The 17145-nt window shown below is 38.2% G+C and overlaps 2 protein-coding genes across 3 annotated transcripts in view; both read left to right on the top strand.

Moving 5' to 3' along the window:
* The window catches only part of CEP126 (centrosomal protein 126), a 148944-nt gene extending 142999 nt beyond the window's left edge, over positions 1-5945 (top strand). Inside the window, exon 11 of the mRNA XM_065882361.1 lies at positions 5802-5945. Coding sequence (XP_065738433.1) covers positions 5802-5945 — 144 coding nt within the window. The remainder of the gene's footprint in view (positions 1-5801) is intronic.
* A 133-nt stretch (positions 5946-6078) lies between these two features.
* Positions 6079-17145, top strand: part of CFAP300 (cilia and flagella associated protein 300) — a 28857-nt gene continuing 17790 nt past the window's right edge. For both annotated transcript variants that reach the window (XM_065882841.1, XM_065882842.1), the window contains exons 1-2: positions 6079-6188; positions 6399-6480. In XM_065882841.1, the coding sequence (XP_065738913.1) occupies positions 6079-6188; positions 6399-6480 (192 nt within the window). The remainder of the gene's footprint in view (positions 6189-6398; positions 6481-17145) is intronic.

Genomic DNA, 17145 nt, shown 5'->3' with positions numbered 1-17145 from the left:
AAGGAATGTAAAACATGAAAGAATAATAACAGTTAATGACCAAACATTAGAACAACGGTAATGTATCACTTGGTAAACTTTTACAGTTAAATGAAGCGAATGGGAGCCAGTAGTAATAATTAACACCTTCATCTTGTAGCAACAACTTACAATCCAATGAGGCAAAATCCATATTTTAAGGATGTAAAATTGAGATTCATAGCAATTAGGTGATGAAAAACTAGAAGAAGCTAAAGGAGAGAAAACAATAATTTCTAACTCAGCGAGTCTCTAGGAGAGAGCCATAAATTAAAATGTCAAGTCAAACCTTATTTCCTGTATACACAAACTATATATTGAGATTCTGTTCCTAGAAGCCCACATGAAAATAGCCATTAATATTAAGAACTACCATACATTAGAATTTTAAGTGTCAATCATTGTGATAAGCACTTCACACAACTTAACTAATTTAATCTTTATGATAACCCTATAAAGTAAAAAAAAAAAATTATGTTCTATTTACAGATGAGGAAACCTAGACACTAGAGCTAGAGTTGGATTTCTGATCTGACTTCACTGTCCATGCTGTTAAACATAGCTGTACTGAGACAGGCTGGGACCTGGGGCCTGGGGCCGTTTGCTGCAGTGCTTGCATGTGGACATGCATCTCCTAGAGCAATAGAATATAAAGAAACTGTAACTGCACCCATTCCCTGTTGTGACAAATTATGAACAGCAAGATACAAAGAGGCCAAAAACCACATGCCACTTCTGAGGTGCAGGGAGCAATAGCACGGTACTGCACATCATCCCTGCACACAGCACCACCAAGGGGGTATGCAGACCATCTAAGCCACCCTTCCAGCCCAATCCACCAATCGACCCCCACCCTCACCCCTTTTAAGGGATCAGCTAGCAGCCCCTCAGGGGGTGAGCAAGGGAACCTGTTACTTGTTTTTGCTCCCTCGTTGCTGCAGCACGAATCCCAGTAAAGCCTTGTCTGAATTCCTCATCTGGCCTCTTACCAATTTCTTTTGATTAAAGAGTCCAAGGGGGCTTCCCTGGTGGTGCAGTGTTTAAGAATCTGCCTGCCAATGTAAGGGGCACGGGTTCAAGCCCTAGTCCAGGAAGATCCCACATGCCGCGGAGAAACTAAGCCCGTGCACCACAACTACTGAGCCTGCGCTCTACAGCCCACGCACCACAACTACTGAAGCCCACACATGCCCTAGAGCCTGTGCTCCGCAACAAGAGAAGCCACCGCAATGAGAAGCCCGCGCACCGCAAGGAAGAGTAGCTCCCGCTCGCCACAACTAGAGGAAGTCCACGCGCAGCAGCAAAGACCCAACACAGCCAAAAATAAAAAAATAAATATTTTAATAAAAGAGTCCAAGGACCCTGATCAATAACAATACTGTACTGTGAAAATACTGAAACTGACCATAAAAATAAAGATTAAAAACAACATAAACATACATAAAATTAAACACAATATGAGAACTGTTTTGTAAATGTGGGAGGGTTTTTTTCCACATATACTTGTCCGGCCAAGACTCCTTAAAGTGTGAGTCAATGAAAGTTAGACTGAAAACATCTTTTTTCTGGAAAATCTCCCTATGGAAAATGTTCTTCTTTGCTCCAAGAAGTTGAAAAATCATAGTTCTGAGATTATGGGTATTTTTATTCTTTTTGCTTACTTGTTTCTTTCCTGTGTTAAACATGTGTTACTTATGCAATTTTTTTAAAAAAAGAAAAACTTAAAGATAATTGGGAGATAAAAATAAAAAACTATTGTCAGGACCGAATTAATAAAGGTTGTATAGAACATATACCAATCATGCATATTTAAGTGACAAATAACAACTAGAAAACTATCAATTTCCAAGTAAATATTGAACTTAAGACTATATAGTCAAAGTATAATCACTGATTATAGGGTTGAAAAAAAGAGGATGAATTTCATCAACAACACAATAAAAATGATTACTTTTGAGTAATGCAAAACATAAGCAAAAAATTCCTAATTTAAATTAGCATCCTAAGTCCAAAATAAGTATAATTATATCTTTATTTTTAATGCGGGATTTTTTTTTTAATTTAAGGAACATTATAGAGGTTCCTTAAAAAACTAAAAATAGAATTAACATATGACCCAGCAATCCCACTACTGGGCATATACCCAGAGAAAACCATAATTCAAAATGACACATGCACCCAATGTTCATTGTAGTAATATTTACAATAGCCAGGTCATGGAAGCAACCTAAATGCCCATCGACAGATGAATGGATAAAGAAGATGTTGTACATATATACAATGGAATATTACTCAGCCATAAAAAGGAACGACATTGGGTCATTTGTAGAGATGTGGATGGACCTAGAGACTGTCATACAGAGTGAAGTAAGTCAGAAAGAGAAAAACAAATCTCGTATATTAATGCATATATGTGGAACCTAGAAAAATGGTACAGATGAACCAGTTTGCAAGGCAGAAATTGAGACACAGATGTAGAAAACAAACGTATGGACACCAAGGGGGGAAAGCGGTGGGGGGTGGGGTTGGTGGTGTGATGAATTGGGCGATTGGGATTGACATGTATACACTGATGTGTATAAAATTTATGACTAATAAGAAAAAAAACCCCACACATATCACATATAGCAAATCTCATGACATTGTACACTTTAAATATGTGCAGTTTATTGTATGTTGGTTATACCACAATAAAACCAGAAAAGCCTAGAAAAAATTAACTAAACAAATACTATGTGCTTAGGTCATGTGGAAAATGTTTTTATAAAATGTCAAGCAAATTCCCCCATGTTGAACAGTATGTAATCTATTTGGAAAGATGTTCACAAAAAATCAGAAAAATAAAAGTACAGTATAGTATATGACCAAATATTTGATTGTCTAGCAAAAACTAAATGTATACAAAGTCAGACAGATGTATTGGAATAAATTTCTTCATGAGATGGGATTTAAGATAAATTGTAAAGAAAGTGTGGGAAAGTTTTTCTCAATGAATAGTGTAGAAAACCTGCATCGAATTCATCTAAAGAGCATATTAAAAATACAAGTTCCTAGGCACCATCCAAGACCTGTGGAATCTCAATCTTTGGTCTCTGAAATCTCTCAATCTCAATCTCTGAAATCAAAGAATCTGCATTCTAATACTTCCCTCAGAAAATCCTTCCAAGATGAGCTGATGTTTACAAGACCTTTCTTTCAATAGTCTCATTTACTGGCTGATATGCAAAGTAAAGATTGAATGACTTTTGGTGGTCATGCAAGGAAGTCTGAAGGGTCAAACATGGCTACACTTCCAAAGAAAATTTGCTGAGTTTGGGTACTACGTGTAGGATGCTGAGTTGCTCTACAAAGGCCTCTAAAGCACAGAGTGAGATCTTCCATAATGTCATGGTGCTTAGAAAACAAAGTCCTACTGGAAGGATGGGGCCTGCCTCAAACACACATTCAGTCCCCCCATTAAGACATTTGCTAGATTTCAATGCTGTAGGATGTGGGAAGCTAAAGAGCAAGCTCAACACCTCTGAAAGGAAAACCTGAATTTTCTCATCTTTGGGGGCCAAGAAGATAGAGATCTGTTAGATTTTCAGTCAGGCCTGCTCAAGTTATAGGAGAAAAGAGATGGAATGCGGTTCAGTCTTACTAAAACTAAAACTCAGCCTTGACCCATTGAATCCCTGATTGTATTAAAGTTGTCGGCTATTCACCTTCAAATAGTGGATACTTTCCAGTGGAAGATAATGTCTTCTGAATCTCTTACACTTTTCAAACACACAATGTTGTACCTAAAACAAAAAGTTGTTAAATGTGTGAGAAGACAGAGAAACATGATTTATAATCAAGAAATAAACAGGGAAAAGAAGCAGATCCAAAAATAATTCTCCTATTGAAGCACTCAAAGATTTAAAAATAACTTTAACCTGTTAAATAAAGAAAAATGTATACTAAATGAATGAAAAAATGGAGATTTAAATAGAATATATTAAACAAGATTAAGATGGACATTCAAGAACTAAAAAATAAAATAACTGAAATTAAGAGTTAAGCAGAAAAGATTAGTGAATTCAAAGTCAGGTCAATAAAGAATGGAAAAGATGAAGCACAAGAAGAAACAAAGAATTGAAAAAGATATAACAGAGAAATATGGGAAATAGTTAAAAGTTCTAATATACATGTAATTGGAGTCCAAGAAAAAGAGAAGAGTGAGAACAAAGTGGAAGAAATATTTGAAGAGATAATAGCTGAGTTTTTAAAAACTGGTTAAAAGGCATCAGTGAAAAAATTCAAGAAGCTCAGCAAATTCCAAACAGAATGAAAACAGAAGACACACACAAAAGCACACATACACAAGAATACACACACACACACACGACAGATGGAAGAGGATTGCCAAACTACTGAAACCAAAGGCAAAGAAAAAAATTTTAAGCAGGAAAAGGAAAAAAAGACATATGACTTTGAACGGAGCAACACTAAAACTAATGTTTGACCTTTCAACAAAAATTTGGAATCCAGAAGACAACAGAATACATTTTTAAAGTGCTGGAAAAAAGTTGTCAACTTACAATTCTGTTCAGTCTGTTGTAAGATATCATTTAAAAATGACGATAAGGACATTTTCAGACAACAAATTCTGAGAAACTTGCTCATCAGAAGACCTGAATTATAGGAAATACCAACAGAAGATTTTCAAACTCAATGAAAATAATCCCAGATTATAAATTCAGAACTGCTGGAAGGAATAAGAAAAATGTAAAGGGTAAATATACAAGCAAATATGAAATATTACTGGCTGTTTAAAATAACAGTAACAAAATAATGTATTTTGGACCTGTGTAGAAGTAAAATATTGACCAAAAAAACCCGAAAGGTGAAAAGTGAATAAATAGATTTTACCTGTTGAATGGTTCTTGTTTGAAACATAGTGTAAGTGATGGGTTAAGGTGCTATGTAATAAATCAAGGAGTCATATTTTATCTTGAGTAACCAATAAAAATTATACTAAAATGTATAACTAAAAAGCTAAAAAGGAGAAAAATGGAATAATAAAAATACTCTATTATTCCTTCTTTCTTGCCTACTTTTGGATTAAAGGAAAAAAGAACAGAATTAGAAAACAACAAACAAGATGGTAAGCTTAAACCCAACCATGTCCATAACATAAAAGGACTAAATCTACTTAGAAGACCAAGGCTTGATGAAAAACTAAAATCAACAACGAAAACGAATATTCTGTGTGTGTGCGTTTCCCTCCCTCTTTCTCCTACTGCTGTTGGCTGAATATGGAATAATCAAGATCAGTTTTTGGAGGACTAGGGGAAAAGGAAAGGGAGTTAGCAAGGAGGTGGAAAAGAACGACATCCCTCTCTCCCCCTTCTGAAGCTCAGATACACAGCTATTAGACGAAACAAAACGACAACAAAACTATAGATACGAAAGGTCATTTTCAATAGGAAATAAGAAATATGTGTTTCTATTAAACAGCACGTTGTACTGTAGTGTATATGGAAAATTACTTTAGCCTTCAGATGTAACTTTTGAAGAAAAAAAAAAAAGCCGGATGGTAAAAGAATAGTTTCCCAAGTAGTCATGATAGTTAAACCTAATTAATTAACCTAATTAATTCAGAATAACTTTTTATTCAGAAATGTTTGAGTCACTAAACTTAGCTATAAATCTAAGAGTACATCGTTTGAGACTAAGAAATTAACCCACGCGGCGTAATTATTATCGAGTTAATTTCAACAAATATGTACTGGCAATTTTTCTCCGCCCCCGACCCCTAGTTTCCAGCACCGCTAACACGGCGTGAAGGAGCGAAAGTGACGGTAATTGAGGGAGAAGCTGCGGTAGCGGCGCCCCGAAACCCCAAGCGGGATTCTTCCTCCGCTAGCTGCAGCCGGGCCGGGAGGCGGGTCTCCTCGGCCTAGGTAGACCCGTGGCCCCTCCCCACTCTGGCCCCGCCCCCGAAGCGTTGGGCCCACCCGACGGCCGCCGCGTTGCTATGGAAACCGCCCCGCGTTGCTATGGAAACGACCGTCGCTCCGCGCAGCCAATACAGAGATGGCGGCTGGGGAGCTGGGGCCTTTGGGCGGCTACTACTTCAGATTCCTGCCTCAGAAAACCTTCAAGTTTCTGAGCACGCCGGAGACCACTAGCCGGCTCCGCCAGTGGTGAGAGGCCGAGGGGCAGGAAGAGAAGAGCCCCTCAGTCTTCGCGCCTGCGGAGACGCGGGTCGGGCGGCGAGGCGGCCCCTTCCTGAGTGAAACCGGGAGGCAGCAGTAACAGGGGCGAGGGGCGGACTTCGTGCGTGGGACGGGCTGAATGTGCTCCCCACAGAGGATGCTACCCCAAGTTGACTGCCTTTCTCTTCTCTGCCCCAGGTCCATGTTGGGTAGAATCAAGGCGCAGGCGTTCGGGTTTGACCAGACGTTTCAGGTTTATCGGAAGGATGATTTCGTTATGGTTGGTATGGGGGTTGGAGAGTCCCTTGGACCACTGCTGATTTTACATTTTTTCCCACTTCGGCATAAATTCTTGTGAAGACGCCATTACTTAGTGACGTCGTTTTCTTGGAGTTTGAGAATAATAAAAAGGTTCAAATGATCAGTTTTAAGAGGAACTTTTATATTTCGTATCACCATAGATTAGCTCATCTTCAGTATCCTGCCATATAGAACTTTTCTATTTTGAAAAGTCAATCTCTCGCTAGAAAACTGGGTCTCTCTTTTAGTAGGTACACCTAATATTATCCCGCTTTATCACCAGCTTTATTTACTAGGGTTAGCTTCAAAGTACTTCTGGTTGTTTCTCGAAATCAAGTCTACTCTGTGAGGTACAGGCTCTATTAGCAGTTCCAATGAAGAATTCCAGAAAAAGTCTTAAGCAGTGGCAGAGTTATTGGAATAAGTCTTTAGCTGGTAGAGGTAGCTGCTTTGAAAAGGGAAAAACTCATTTGAAGGTGCAAATTCTGGTGTGTTTGTTAAATTTCATTCACGTTATTTAAAATCCTGAAGTTTTTTAATCCTCAATTAAATGGAAAATACTGTTATGGTTTGTGATATTATTTTGGCTATTCATGCCCTTCAGGCATTGACTGTAGCATAGTTGGCATAGTTTATTTACTCATTCACAAACACTTCCTGAGAGCTACCATGTGCTAGGAATTCTGTCAAGTGGTGGGGTTGCTAGAAGGAACAAGACAGACAGGAGCCTGGCTTTCAAGGATCTTACAGACCCGTGCCAAGACTGCCAACAAATAAAAAAATCAGATCATCTCATACAGAATGATAGTGCAGTGAAGAAAATATTAGCCTAGTTAAGAAACCAAAATATTTACTGTGAGGGAAATTAGTTTCCCAGGGCTACTGTAGCAAAGTACCACAAATTGGGTGGCTTAAAACAACAGAAATGTATTGTCTTACAGTTTTGGAGGCTAGAAGTCCAAAATCAGGGTGTCAGCAGGGTTATGCTCTCTCTGAAATCTATAGGGACAAATCCTTCCTTACCTCTTCCTAGCTTCTCATGGTTGCCAGCAGTCCTTGGCACTCCTTGGCTTGCAGCTGCAGAACTTGAATCTCTACCTCTGTCAAAGTCACGTAGCGCTCTCTCATCATGTGTCCATGACTGTGTCTCTTCTCTTTTTATAACAACACCAGTCATTTCGAATTAAGAGCCCACCCTACTCCAGTATAACCTCATTTTAACTAATTTTATCTGCAACAACCCTGTTTCCAACTAAGGTCACTTTCTGAGGTTCCAAGAAGGACATGAATTTTGGGTAGAGGATTAAGGGTGGAATACTCTTCAACCCTGAACAGAGGGTAAATTGGTTAAATGTCTATTTCCCTTTACCTAAGTTAGTGTTATAATGTTAATATAATATGCCACTGATGATGGCATTAGTGACATTTGTCAAATATTCATGGTAAGATTTGTATAGTTTTTAGTATTTTTCATTTATGCCAGTACTGGCTCTCAAATTAATATTTTTTTAAAAGGAGATGATCAGGATTTTAATTTGCTGAATTTTAGAGTGCTGTACAATTTTTAATATAAGCCATTTACTCAATAAATATTTGTTGGATACTTACTGTATCCCTGCTGGGAGGTATTAAAAAGATGAAGAGACCTGATCCCAGCTTGTAAGTGATGTGTACAGTTTTGGAAGCTAGAAATGTAAAGAACTCTCTACAAGACAAAATAATTTCTATACTGGAGGATATATAAGGTGCCCTAGGCACAAGGAAAACAAAAGATCACTCAATTGGAGGGTCATTGGTGTCAGAAAAATTTCATAGAGAAGGGTGTAGAATTAATTTGGGTTTTAATAGACACAAAGTTCTTCAACAACATCAAAATTCATCCATAAAGCACAACAAATTTCCATAATAGCAGGCAATTTTTTTCAAACTAATTTTCAATATCTTCATGTTTATTTATCCTAATTTTTTCCTGTGAGGTAGACAGTATTATTCCCATATTTCAATTTAAAGAACTGTATTCATACAATCATTATTTTTACTCATGTAACTAATTTGGAGGAAATAAAACACTGTGGCTAAGAGCATGGCCCAGAAGGAGATTTACCTTGAAGCTAATGAATCTTCAGGGCCCCTCACTAGCTAAAGCTCCTCACTTAGAGAATCCCCTTCCAAGGAACTCAGAGATACTCCAGCAGTATGTTCACATGTTTTTGGAGTTTTTCAAAAGTAGATGTTTTGTATTCTTAGAGTCCCTAAAATCATTTATGCTTAGAGCCCTACAAAACCTGGATCCCCCGCTCATTTGGCCTCAAGTTAGCTGTCTCTGTTCAAATTCCAACTCTTGCCACTTGCTGGCTCTATGACATTGGGCAAGTTACTTAACCTTCTTCAGCCTCTGTTTACTTTTCTGCAAAATGATCACAGTGCTTGTCTTTTTGAAAATGAAAATACTGAATATCTGATGGGATTATTATGAAGATTCAATGAATCATATAAAATATTTAGCAAAATGCCTGGCTCATAATAAGTGCTGTTATTGTTATTAACATTTGTATACTACTTTACAAAGTGTTTTCCCAAAGCAGTAGTGACTCCTGTGTGCCAGATTTAGCTTTCAGCACTTTTTATCCATTTATCACTAATCTTTACAACAATCTGGTAAATTTGGTGTTTTGACCCCCGTTTTACAGCTGAGGAAACTGAAGCTCAGAATGGTTAAATAATTTGTGCAAGCTTGCCCAGCAAATGGCAAAACCCAGGCCTTTGACTCCAACTTCCATGTCATTTATACTACAAAAACTATAACTGAACAAAGGGTACTGCTTAAACTAGGATTCCAGATTATGAATTTTCCCTTTCAACTTAAAAACGAATTACATTCCAAAAGTTTACTTGTGAGGTAGTAAGTGGATGGAAGGAAGGAAGGAAATATTCATCCAGCAAATATTTCTTTAGTTCCTAAGTCTGTACAGATGAACAATACACAGTTAAAGAGAAGGAAACAGACCAAAAATTGCATTGCAGAATGAGAAGTGATATAAAACATAACATGCACAAGGTACTGTAGTGGCACAAAAGAGAAAGTGGTCATTTTTGACTGAGGTGGTTAAAGGAGGGTTTCCAAAAGACAGGGCACTTGAGCTAGGGCCTGAAAGATGAGTAGGAGTTTGTCAGGTAGACAAAGTGGGATTATCTTAGACAGATGGGTGGGACGATATTGTATAAGACTTTATGTGCCATACAAAGGAGTTTAGACTTTATCTAGCTGCTGAGGAGTTGCTGAAAGGTTTTCAGCAAGACAGTAATATTTAAAGTACTGAGATCACCTGGCAGAAGTATGGAAGGTAGATTGTTAGGACTGAGTCTGGAAGCAGTGAGAACAAATTGGAAACTGTTATCCTCCCGACAGTATATGGTGATACCCTGAATTAAGACAGGGGAACTGGGATAGCCTGGAGAGACGTTTGTGAGAAACGTAGTACTCAAGGACTGATAAGATAATTGAGAGGCAAAGGGCAACATGTAGGATGACCAACTTTTTGATTTGGTTGATTAGAGTGGCCAATTTAAATACACAGAACGTGGAAAAGAGTATATAATGAAAATGAATTCAGTTTCAGGCATGCTAAATTTGAGGTGCATACAAGTGGAAATATCCTAGATAGTTCAATATATTATCTCACTTTGAGTCTCAAGAGAAAGCTCTGGGCTTAGTATATAGTGTTGGCATCCTCACCATGGACTAGGGATAATGACAGGAATCTTCCATATGTCCTGCAAGGGACCTCCTTAATTTACAGTTTTCTGAAGATCCACACAACACATTATATCTCATGACCAGACTCTGCTTACATCTCAGGACCACATACCACAGAGACTGCTAGGAACTGCAAATGTTTAGCTGAGCACATTGCTGTCCCAAATAAAATTGGGATTCCTTAAGGAAGAAGGAGAGATTTGATATTGGATCAGAAATCAGCAGTCTGCCAGATAGATGATAAAGTCAAACATCTACTTATATTTCATATTTGTGACATATAATAAACATACATTTAAACTGTGTTATATAAAATATTAGTTTAGAAATATGTTTCTACTCACATTTTATGAAACAAGTTTATGCAAATCTTCACATGCATTTGACATCAGTATCTTTGTTATCACTGGAACTAGTTTGTGAATCAAATATTTTTCCAAAGGATATCAGCTTTCCTAAAGCTATCTGAGATTCAGAGAATCCCTTCTAATGTCTCACTGGAAATTCTATAACGCAAAATACCATTTGTACACATTAGGGCAGGGTTTTTTGTTTTCTTTAAAAAAATTTATTCTTCAGGTATATAATTGTGATTTCAATAACAACTGTTGCTTTGAGGGGCCTTTCTGAAGACTTATTTCCATTGGCTCCAGACCAATTCACTGCAGGCCACTTAACCTACTTCCTTTCATTATGACATTTAAAATGTAATTGTAAGTAGATACCCCCCAGGGATAATTACTAAACCTGAATTAAATTCCCCCTTTTGCTGATTCTTCAGAAGACCTCTAAAAAGCATTCAGAACGAGTATTAATTGAGGTTAATTCCAGCATATGTGTATCTTTTCAAGATGTGTATTATATAAATTAAAATAATTGCACAAGCACTCTTTATTTGACTTTTTAAAGTTATACGGCAACTTCCCTTTTTTCTGAAGAATAATTTGGGGGAAGACTTTTGTAATTGGGCATATATGATACCTGTAAATTGTTTACCTTTAACCTCCACCATTAGAATGTGGAGACATGAGAACAGAGACTTCGTCTTGCTTGGCATAATGTAGACATTCACAAATATTTGTTGAATGTACTAATTTTCACCCACATACCTGGTCCTCTCCACTTTTGCCTCTCATTAAACAACGTTCATTCTGCCTTATTATTCATGCAAAAATTCTAAGAGTCATCTTTGATTCCTCCTCCCTTTGTCCCTTCTTCTAAATATTCATTGAATCCATCCACTTCTCTGCCTCCCACTTGCTATCATTTTGACATGATAGCATTCTCATGGGAACATCAGACCTTTCTGGATTACAGTAGTACCATCCCTCCTAATCAGTCTCTTTACAGCCCCTCAATTAATCTCTACACTGCAGCAGGAAAGAGCTTTTAAAAATATGACTCTAATCACATCTTTCCTCTGTTTACATCTCTTCAGGGTCTTCCAACTGCCCTTAAGCTCAAAATACTGATCAATCTAGATCAATATTAGATTAAGATAAAAAATTTTGACGTGACCTACAAGGTCCTATTTAACTCCCCAACCTTATCAGACCATCAGACCATCAACTCTGGTCACACTGAACCTCATTACTTGTCTTCAGTGGGAAGTCCCCCTTCCATTCTCCCCTTACAGACTTGACATTTTCTTCATCTTGAAAAATAGTCTTGCCAGTGTCATGCTGGAACCAGCTCAGGACAGCCTAACTGCTAAATTTTCAGGAAGCTTTGCTGGTGGTTAAGCTTTTGGCAACTTGAAATCCACCCTGGAAATCAGCAAGTGCTACAAATCAGGGCTTTTGGCAGGGAGGAAAGGGTATTTAAGAATTTGTTAAGAATTTACCAGTATACCTTTTGCCCAGCTGACTCCTACTCACCTTTTAGATCTAAACCTAAATGTTCTTTCTGCATTAACCTTTCTTCCCAAAACCAGTAGAGTAGATCTACCTATTACGTACTTGCATTATAGCACCCTGCATTTCTTCATAACACTCATAGCGTGTTACTTAATATCTTCCCTTTTAGTCTGTAAACTCTATGAGAGCAGGGACTGCGTCCATTTGATTTTTGGAATTGTGATGTCAAGTGTACTTTCAATTGAGTGATGGGAGCAAGAGCCAGATACAGAAGAATAACTGGTAGAGAAGTGAAACAAGATAGACTCCTCTTTCAAAAAGCTATTTAGGAAAAGAGAGTGACAGCTTAAAGGGAGTGTCAGAATAAGATAAATATTTACTGCAGCAATCTAAACAACAAAGAACAAAGAGTCAACAATCTTTATCAAATCCAACCCTCTCAACCCCTCTCTTCCCACAAGCCTACACAACCACCACTTCTTAGGTGACTTGTTAATGTTTGGTATATATACTTCCTTACTTTTGTTTATGTTCATATAAATAGAGGTTTTATTTTGTTTTGTTTTTTCAAACATATTACTTTTAAACTACTCTTTTTACTCAAAATACTTACGGCTTTCCTTCAAATTCAGTACGGTAAACGTTTATGGAGTAACTGCTAAATGCCAGGCCCTGGGGATATAGCAGTGAATAAGAAAAAAAGGATATGGAGCTTACATTCTATTCTAATACTTTCTTTTCAATAACTGCATACCATCTAGCATAGATATACTGTGTTCAACCACTTTTATTTTATTATTATTCAGCCATTTTATTCAGTCATTCTACTGATGGGCACTGAAGTTTCCAGGTTTTGACACCACAAACAATACTATTAAAAAAATTCCTTGGGCTTCCCTGGTGGCGCAGTGGTGGAGAGTCCGCCTGCCGATGCAGGGGACGCGGGTTCGTGCCCCGGTCCGGGAGGATCCCACGTGCCGCGGAGCGGCTGGGCCCGTGAGCCGTGGCCGCTGAGCCTGCACGTCTGGAGCCTGTGCTCCGCAACGGGAGAGGCCACAGCAGTGAGAGGCCCACGTACTGCAAAAAAAAAAAAAAATTCCTTGCACATAAATCTTATCTATTGGTGGTTTCATTTTTATATGACACATACATAAAAGAGGAATTTCTTGGCTCATAAGCTATACATGTTTTTAAAGTTCAAAATAGTATCCAATACTTCCCCAAAGGTGGTAAAAATTCACACTTCCACCAGCAGTATGTAAGAGTGCGTATCTTCTGGTACTCTGACCAAAACTCTTTTTATTTTTTTTATCTTTGGCTGCACTGTGCAGCATGTGGGATCTTAGTTCCCCAACCGGGGATCAAACCCGTGTCCCCTGCAGTGGAAGCACAGAGTCTTAACCACTTGACCACCAGGGAAGTCTGTTACTAGTCTTTTAAAATCTTGCCAATATAATGAGTAAAAATGATACCTTCTGGTTTTTATTTTCATTTCTCTCACTGCTCTTGAAGTTGAGCATCTTTTCATAAGTTTATTGGCTATTTGTAATTTTTACATGACTTTTTGTAGCCTTTGGCTATGTTTAAATCAGCCTGTCAGTTTTTCTTATAAATATTGGGCTTTTTTTAAGCCATTGATGTCATCCTCCCCCACCTTTTTTTTTTTTTTTTAATTTATTTTTGGCTGCGTTGGGTCTTCATTACTGCACGGGCTTTCTCTAGTTGTGGCAAGCAGGAGCTATTCTTTGTTGTGGCGTGCTGTCTTCTCATTGCAGTGGCTTCTCTTGTTGCAAAGCATGGGCTCTAGGCACGCAGGCTTCAGTAGTTGTGGCACGTGGGCTCAGTAGTTGTGGCTCGCGGGCTCTAGAGCGCAGGCTCAGTAGTTGTGGCGCACGGGCTGAGTTGCTTCACTGCATGTGGGATCTTCCCGGACCAGGGTTTGAACCCGTGACCCCTGCATTGGCAGGTGGATTCTTAACCACTGCACCACCAGGGAAGCCCCCTCCCCCACCTTTTAAATCATATTTGTTGCAAGTATTTCCTCCCAGTCTATTGTTTTTTTTTTTCTTTACTACTCATCATGGACATCATTATGTTTTCTGACTGCCCAACTCTTCTTGAACATACATGTGATTTGGAGTGATTTCCACCTTTCATTTTTTAGGAAGTCCGAAGTGGAATCCAAAACACTTGCCTGTTTTTAGATATAATTGACATGATATTATATTAGTTTCAGGTATACAACATAATGATTTGATATTAGTATGTACTGCGAAATGATCACCACAGTAAGTCTAGTTATCATCTGTCACCATACAGAGTTACAAAATTTCTTGTGATGAGAACTTTTAAATTTTATTCTCTTAGCAATTTTCAAATATGCAGTACAGGGCTTTCCTGGTGGCGCAGTGGTTGAGAGTCCGCCTGCCGATGCAGGGGACACGGGTTCGTGCCCCGGTCCGGGAAGATCCCACACGCCACATAGTGGCTGGGCCCGTGAGCCATGGCCGCTGAGCCTGCGCATCCGGAGCCTGTGCTCCACAATGGGAGAGGCCACAACAGTGAGAGGCCCGCATACCACAAAAATATATATATATATTTATATATATATATGCAGTACAGTATTATTAATTATAGTCACCATGCTATCCATTACATACCTATAACTTATTTTGTAACTGGAAGTTTGTACCTCTTCAACCCCTTCACCCGTTTCATTCACCTCCCAGCCCTTCTCTCTGGCAACAACAAGTGTGCTTTCTGAATCTGTTTGTTTGGTTTGGTTCTGTTTTTTTAGATTCTACATATAAGTGAAATGATGGAGTATTTGTCTTTCTCTATCTGACATTTCATTTAACATAATACCCTCAAGGTCCATCTATGTTGTTGCAAATGGCAAGTTTTCATTCCTTTTTATGACTGAGTAGTATTCCAGTGTGTGTGTGTATGTGTGTGTGTACACCACAACTTCTTTATCCATTCATTCACCTATGGACATTTAGGTCATTTAGGTTGTTTCCATATCTTGGCTATTGTAAATAATGCTGCAATGAAATAGGGATGCATATAGCTTTTTTGATGTGGACCATTTTTAAAGTCTTTATTGAATTTGTTACCATATTGCTTCTGTTTTATGTTTTGGTTTTTTGGCCCTGAGGCATGTGGTATCTTAGTTCCCTGACCAGGGATCGAACCCACACCCTCTGCACTGGAAGGTGAAGTCTTAACCACTAGACCGCCAGGGAAGTCCCTATAGCTTTTTGAATTAGAGTTTTGTATTCTTTGGATAAATACTCAGAATTGGAGTTGCTGGATAATATGGTAGTTCTATTTTTTTATTTTTTGAGGAACCTCCATACTGTTTTCCATAGTAGCTGCACAAATTCACATTCCCACCAACAGTGCATGAGGGTTCCCTTTTCTTCACATCCTTGCTAACACTTGTTATTTCTTGTCTTTTTGTTGATAGCTATTCTAACAGGTGTGAAGTGATACCTCATTGTGGTTTTGATTTGCATTTCCCTGATGATTAATGTTGAGCATCTTTTCATGTGCCTGTTGACCATCTGTCTGTCTTCTTTGGAAAAATGTCTATTCAGATTCTCTGCCCATTTTTTAAACAGATTTTTAGGAGTTTTGTTGTTATTGAGCTGTATGAGTTCCTTATGTACTTTGGATATTAACCCCTTATCAGATATATAATTTGCAAATATTTTCCCTGTTCAGTAGGTTGCCTTTTCATTTTGTTGATGGTTTCCTTCACTGTGTAATACTTGCCCCTTTTGCACTCAGAGCACAAACCTGGGATCTAGGGCTACCAACCAGATTTATCAGTGCAAAACCAGTTTTTGAAAAGTGAGCAACTTAAGGAAAGAGGTACACACAGAATCCTGAATTTTTATGGCAAAGGTGGTGGCAAAGGCATCCAGCTTTCAGTTAGGACAGTCCTGCAACAGCAGTAGCCTTGGTGAGGAAAGGATCATGGTACCTCTTTTTAGTGCTTGATGGGACTATAGCAAGGATGACTGTTTCCTCATCAGGGCAGTTCTACATATGATTTTGTGTTATTCTGAGGGCCCAACACTTAACCCACTTAACCTGATTCTCTACATCTCCTGATAATTAGGCAGTAGACTGCCTAAGATACTTTTAATAAGTTTCTCTTCAGATCTTTACAGCCAGAGTCAACTGCTGGTGCCTGGAAATAAAACTCTTGGCTACTTTTCTTTCTTTTGCCATACAGAAAGTTTTCATTTTTTTAAGAAGTGAAATTTATCACTTTTCTATGTGCCCCTTGGATAGAATTAAATTGACAATTACATTTAGATTTAGATTTACTTGGGGAGAGTAGAAGCAGTGATTACTTACTTAAGTGGTGCTGGGAAAACTGGACAGCTACATGTAAAAGAATGAAATTAGAATACTCCCTAACACCATACACAAAAATAAACTCAAAATGCATTACAGACCTAGATGTAAGACTGGACACTACAAAACTCTTATAGGAAGAACACACTTTGACATAAATCACAGCAAGATCTTTTTTGATCCACCTCCTATAGTAATGGAAATAAAAACAAAAATAAACAAATGGGGCCTAATGAAACTTAAAAGCTTTTGCACAGTAAAGGACACCATAAACAAGACGAAAAGTCAACCCTCAGAATGGGAGAAAATATTTGCAAACGAATCAACAGACAAAGGATTAATCTCCAAAATATAGAAACAGCTCATGCAGCTCAATATTAAAAAAACAAACAACCCAATCCAAAAATGGGCAGAAGACCTAAATAGACGTTTCTCCAAAGAAGATATACAGATGACCAAGAAGCACATGAAAAGCTGCTCAACATCATTAATTATTAGAGAAATGCAACTCAAAACTACAATGAGGTCTCACCTCACACCATCTAGAATGGGCATCATCAGAAAATCTACAAACAACAAATGCTGGAGAGGGTGTGGAGAAAAGGGAACCCTCTTGCTCTGTTGGTGGGAATGTAAATTGATATAGCCACTATGGAGAACAGTA

The sequence above is a fragment of the Phocoena phocoena genome, chromosome 8 (genome assembly GCF_963924675.1).
Source record: "Phocoena phocoena chromosome 8, mPhoPho1.1, whole genome shotgun sequence".
NCBI lineage: Eukaryota > Metazoa > Chordata > Mammalia > Artiodactyla > Phocoenidae > Phocoena > Phocoena phocoena.
This window is presented reverse-complemented; position numbering and strand designations above follow the sequence as displayed.